Source organism: Aythya fuligula, chromosome 2 (genome assembly GCF_009819795.1).
Source record: "Aythya fuligula isolate bAytFul2 chromosome 2, bAytFul2.pri, whole genome shotgun sequence".
Lineage (NCBI taxonomy): Eukaryota > Metazoa > Chordata > Aves > Anseriformes > Anatidae > Aythya > Aythya fuligula.
In genome coordinates this window covers 159,380,159-159,386,510 of record NC_045560.1, presented here as the reverse complement: position 1 = coordinate 159,386,510, position 6,352 = coordinate 159,380,159, and the positions used below count along the sequence as shown (strand labels likewise).

Below are 6,352 nucleotides of genomic sequence, written 5' to 3'. Positions count from 1 at the left end.
GAGCAGAGCAGGTGGTGCTGTCACGGGACCGAAATGCCGCCAGAAGGGCCTCAGGAAGACGCTGCCTCAGGAGGAGGCTGTTCTTCAAGGGAAGAAGGCCTTCAGCAAGGGACAGACGTGTTGTTAGCGCTGCACCTCGTTATTTAAAGGGGCGTGAGAATGACCTGGCCTGCTGGCCGTGCTGCAAACCAGACAGAAGGTTATGGAAAAAGCTCTGAGAAGTTTACATGTTCTGGAAATCTGACTGATAAAAAGATTTAGAAAGCTAAAAGCAGGAAAGCTCACCAAAAGCCATTGAAGGATAACTTAATATCTAAGTACTCTTATGATGATAAATCTTGCACTGCAAAAGTTCCTTTATCTAGCAGATAAAGGTACAATGTCTGAATTTGGACATAAAAACGTGAAACATATTTCTAATCTGAATTTAAGTGATTGACGTTAACCACTGGAAAACATTAATTATTGAGACACAGTGGATTCCTACATTATGCAATTTTTAAAGACTAGGTATTGTACTAAAAGATGTGCAGTTTCACATCTATAACATACGGGGCTGATGAGCTGATGAGACTTGCCCGGCTGTGTCTGAGGACACATCTCCTTTCTTGTCTGACTTGCTAATTCAAGGACAGGATTTCCATTCTTGTGCTGGTGGCCAGTTTTGCTAAGAAGGCCATGCCCATCATGCTGAACACCAAGCTGACTGTGAGCCAGCAATCACAGAATCACACAATCATTAAGGTTGGAAAAGCCCTCCAGGATCATCTGGTCCAACCAGCCCCCTACCACCAATGTCACCACTAAACCATGTCCCCAAGCACCATGTCCAACCTCTCCTTCAACACCCCCAGGGACAATGACTCCACCACCTCCCTGGGCAACCCGTCCCAGTGCCTGACTGCTCTTTCTGAGAAACGTCTCCTCATTTCCCACCTGAACCTCCCCTGCCACAACTTGAGGCCATTCCCTCTAGGCCTATTGGCAGTTACCTGTGAGAAAAGGCAGACCCACACCTCTCAGGTAGAGGGTTTCAGGTCTCTTGTAGAGAGCAATAAGGTCTCCCCTGAGCCTCCTCCAGGGTAAACAACCCCAGTTCCCTCAGCTGCTCCTCATAGGACTCGTGTTCTAGAATGTGCTCTTGCAATGTGCTCTTACAGCAAAGAATGCCAATTGTATCCTGGGGTGCACCAGGGAAAGCCTTGCCAGCTGGTTGAGGGAAGATCCTTCCTCTGCTCGGTGCTGGTAAGGCCATACCGGTAGTGCTGAACCCCATGCTGGGCTCCCAGTGACAAGAAAGAGATGGACTTAATGGAGGGAGTCTGGTGCAGAGTCACCAAGATGGGGAAGGGCCTGAAGCATCTGTTGTAGGAGAGGTGGAGAGTGGGGGCTGCTCAGCCTGGGGAGGCTTGCAGAGGCTCAATGTGTACAAACGCCTGATTAGAGGCTGAAGAAGTTGGAGCCATGCCCTTCTCAGCAGATCCCAGTGTCAGGACAAGAGACAATGGGCCCAAACTGGAAAATGGGAAATTCCCTTTGAACACAGGAAGACACTTTTCTTCAGTGAGGCTGGCTGAACACTGGCACAGGCTGCTGAGAGAAGCTGCGGTGTCTCTGTCCATGGCGATACTTCAACCTGACTGGACATGGTCCTGGGTGACCCAGCTTGAGCAAGGGGCTTTGGGCTGGAAGACTGCTGAGGGCGGAAGGGACCTCCTGGGATCTCGAGTGGTCCCTGCCAACCTCAGCTCTTCTGTGATTCTCTGTCTACAGCCTGTCACGTATTCAAAATATCCAACAATAGCTGGTTAATGAACTCATAACTGCTGAGTACATCATGGCCAGTAGGAGGGGGAACCATCACTCAGACTGAGTGGTAGGTAACAATGTTAAACAATTAAATCAGGTGAAATGTGTTAAAGAAGAGCTGATGAGCTCATCAGGGAAATGAAGTGACTGGTATAGGAAGGAATTCTCAGTTTTCAAAGGCAAGTGCAAGCTTGTTCTGGAGAAGGAACAATTTTTGAATCATGCAGCTGAATGATGTTTCTACTGTATTCCTTCTCTACCTGATTTACTTGATTCTGTGGGTAAGTCTGTTGAACACAAGGAAGCTATTTTACTCTTAACTGTAAAAGTGACTAAGAAATTATTGAGTGTTTTGCTCAGTGGATCAGCTCCTCTGATGAGATAAGCTGCTTTCAATGGCTTTATTGATTTGTCAGTTTCTGTAAAGTTGGCACAGCGCAGCACAACTGGGAAAACACAGCACAATTTGACAGCTCAGCGTAGCATCGTAGCATGGCAAACCCTGCCCAGTGTAATACAGTTGGTGCAACACCGCAAAGCGTAATGCAGGCACAGAGGACCTGGCACAGCACAGCACAGCAGCACAGCACAGCGTGAGGCCGCTGGCACCACACGGCACAACGTGAACGGCATGGAGCAGCACTGCATAGCTCTTGCTACACAAAGAATTCCTGTTTGCAATTTTCACCAATTGAGCCTGACATGCACTGCAGCTAAGATTGCCCCTTTCTCAACACTAATGACAGAAGTTACAAATACCCTAGGAGAAACGGGAGGAAGAGACATCGGAGGTTTCCCCCTTAAGATGTCATGAGATTTTGGAAGGCCTAAGACAAACAGGAGAATGACAAGGGTTTGTTCAGCACCAGTGGCGTTTCCACGTTTTTGACATGTTAGGATCCAGCTGGTAGATTTGGATTTCTGGAATCTTCTCCTGCCATGTCAAGTCCAGCTCACAAAGTCCACTCTTCAGCTTACACCAAAGTGTGCAATTCTAATTACAAGGCATCACAGTGTTTTATCTGTGCTGGAGAAATCAGAACAGGAATAACTGGGTATAAAGAACAGAATGTGGCAGATTGGAAACTGCACCAGAGCTTTCCAATCCTGCTCCTCTCCTCTCTTCTGCATGTATCACCAGCTGGCAAAGAGGAAAAATTTAAATAGCTTTGGGACCTGCAGTGAGAAAAGCTTATAATTCCCAGAGGCAAATTTATCAGTTTGGGGAAGTCTTGCAGCAGCTTTGTATCTTCACAAATACCATCAGCAAGGGGTTGAAGAAGTGCTACTGCACTCCCTCACGCCTCAACTCCCTCTGGCTTACTGCTTCATGACTGGGGGCCAGAGCACATACTCGTGCACAGGCCATCCCGTATTTGCTGGTTACTCCTCCACTTGCTGTTGTCTTTCCACGCCACAGCTAAGGCATACACCTCTCATGGACTGCAAAGATTCAGTCTGGAGCGAGTGGTCTGGTCGGTCCCGCTGGAGGAGGTTCGGTCAGAAGCCCTGCAGTCTTCTCGTCTGGTGTGCTGCCTGTCCCTGTGGCACAGGAGACCCTGCTGTCCCAGACTGCAGCAAAGTGACTCACAAGGGAGGAGACCGGTATTTGTGGAAGGCATTTTCCAGGAAGTTAGCCAGCTTTTCACAGTCGTCCTAAAATAAGGGGAAAAGCAAGCCAACAGATTAATTTGGCTTGGTACCTTGGATATCTCCTTCCTTATGTGATTGTGTATATCCCTTCCTTACATGATTCCATTTCAAGTCACCAGATTTTATATCTGAGGTTTGATATGGGAAGAGAACAACTCACAAGCAGTTCTGGAACATAGCACTACTAATTATTGTATTTACTGAATTACACCAAATGACCAACCAAGAATGGAACCTTATTGTGTCAGGTGCTGTACAAAGGCAAAAGTCAGTTCTTTGGAGTGTCCAATCTGAAGGAAAAAAACAGGTCCAGCTTTTTTTGTTTAGTTTAATTTCAACTTAACTAACTTACCACTGGATCTAAAGTTATTTGCTATGGCTACCTGTTTTTATAGTATCCTTATTGCTTTACAGTATCCTTATTGCTTTACAGTATCCTTATTGCTAATTAAAATAATTTTTATTTTTTATTGCTAATTAAAATAATTTTTAAAATTTTTAAAACACTTTTTGTTGGTTTGGCAACTATTTTGTACAGAAATCTTTTTTTCTAACACATTCAGGAGTAGTTGTTTTATAACACAATTAGAATGTTTATTCATTAAGAATTACTGAAATACATAATGATGTGTAAAGGATGCAAAACACCCACGTCTTGTGTCACAAAGGGTTTTGGGAACTGCCAGAAACTAACACAAAATTCTTATTCAAAAAAAAAAAAAAAAAAGGTGACTGTTTTCTCATTGCTTAGAGGCACTCTCCTGTCCCTATTGTTGCTAAATTACTACCTTTCTTTTAAGAAAAAACTTGGATTTTGAAGACAAGATTTGTAAGGCATAGATGGTATCTTTTAGACAAACCACTCTTACAGCTGGAAAAGCAAATGAGCATTTGGGTACACAAGTCCTTCAGATTAGAAACAAGCAGCATACTTCCAAGCTAAATACAAGCTCAGGACACTTGCTCAGTTTAGCAAGATATATATCAGTTACACCATCTGAGAGAAAAAGTAGTCACTACCTGTGGAGTTAAAAAGACGTTAGAGAGGGAAAGACATTTTAAAAGGAGATTATCTCCTAGGAGAAAGAAAGAGAAAGGTGATTTGCAGTCTGGAACACAGACCAGTGAAGTATATTCTACAGTTCTAGAATGCCCCGAATGCCATGTATTTTCCAGAGCACAGGAGAAAGCACCCCACTGTTTCAGTGCCAAGCTGCACAATCACCATGCTCAGATGAAGAAAGGAAGAAAATCTAAATGTACTTTTTCTCAGGTGTACTCACATATATTTTTCATTCAGTGAAGCTGACCCCTTCCTTGTCTAATGTCAGCATCCAGAATGAGGAATTCTCCAAAACTTTGCCTACAGCCCCAGAATTCCTAACTTATACAAAATAAAAATAGATATATTTTTAATTCTCTCCATGCTGCCTTTCCTTGAGACTATTATGCTGTTGGAATGACAGGGCAGTTCTGCATTCTCACTTGGAACTGTCTGTAAACACCAAGGGAGAGCCTGGAAGTGCAATGGTGCAATGTTGGGGTAGGTCACTTCTGGCAGGCAGAAATTTGCAAAGGGACGTAAGAGCAGCTGTCTGCACAACACAGACTACCGGAGCAGTTTCTCTGGGAGACAGGAGGTGGCCTTGACTTCCTTTCCCATCACTCTGGTTTTCACATTCAAAATCAGTGTAATGTTGATGTAATTAGTGTTGTGACCCTGCCACCACAATACAGCTGACCCTTCATGCCCAACAGCATGGGCAAAGTATGGAGGGGGGGAAAAAAAGTGTCACTCACTGCAAAGGGAATTAGCACAGCATGGAGCTGCAGGCTGAGCATTGTGACTGCTCCTGGCTTCCAGGCAGGGAATGGAGGAGCTCCTACTCCTCTGAAGCATGAGGTGTCGTATGGATTTGGGGACTGCTGTGGCAGTGCTGTGCATGCACAGCTGAGATGGCAAGGAATGGCAAGCAGGCTTACCTCGTGGATGAATCCATAATGCACCAGCTCTGTGGCTAAGTCCTTGGAGTTATCAGCTGCAGAGAGGAGGAACAGTGAGAACATGAACGTTCATGCACCTCAGTTTCTCTTCTACTCATAAAGCACACCTATTCAAACTCACAGCACACCCGCATTATGCTTCATTATGCTTCAGGGGTATATGCAGCCTATTTCTGGCTGGCTAAGTAATTTCTAAGTAATCCTGGGGCAAATAAAGTACAGCAGTGAGCAAGGAATTAAAGCAGAACAAAGCACCAGTCAGGAACAAGCTCCAGCCCCAGATCACACAAAGCACAATAGTACTGGCAACGTGTCACGTTGAGATCTTTTGCTTGTTTTGGCTCAGCATGAAAAGAAAGCAGGCCACTACCTGTAGGCAGAAAAACACAAGGAGCTGGTGAAGCAGCAACTCCCAAGCATTAGTTCCCAAGCTTTATATTTTAATTTTGGCTGTAAGGCAGTCAATGGGCTCTAGCTGCACAGCTTCAATAGGACTTCTGCATGTTTTGGGAAGAAGCCGCTCTGTTGGACCTTCTCCAAGGAGAAGCACCCTTCCCCAGAGCCACAGGACTCCCTTAGAGGACAAGTCACCTTTTCCTTTGAAAGGTATCACAGACTGCACCAGCGCTGGGGAATGAGTGTAGAATTCACTCACTCAGTAGTATTTCCCTTGGAACTCCATGTCCCAAATTTCAGTCTTAAATGCATGCTCTTGATGGCTGCTCATTGGACTGCCAAAGTTCAGTACTTGAGAGTGCAAGCTAGTACTACATGCCAGAGTGGATAAGAACAGGGGCCACATGTTTATTATGGTTGGTTCTGCTTTCCCAGCATGAGAAGGAAAGAAAAACTGACTTTAAGCACAGTGTGTGACTAACATACTCTG

At 45.1% G+C, this 6,352-nt stretch overlaps 1 protein-coding gene across 1 annotated transcript in view; it reads right to left on the bottom strand.

The window, feature by feature from the left end:
* Positions 1 to 2,152: 2,152 nt before the first annotated feature.
* Positions 2,153 to 6,352, bottom strand: part of NRBP2 (nuclear receptor binding protein 2) — a 31,280-nt gene continuing 27,080 nt past the window's right edge. The window contains exons 17-18 of the mRNA XM_032181583.1: positions 5,446 to 5,501; positions 2,153 to 3,465 (exon numbers count right to left, since the gene is read on the bottom strand). Of these exons, the coding sequence (XP_032037474.1) occupies positions 3,397 to 3,465; positions 5,446 to 5,501 (125 nt within the window). The 3' untranslated portion in view covers positions 2,153 to 3,396. The remainder of the gene's footprint in view (positions 3,466 to 5,445; positions 5,502 to 6,352) is intronic.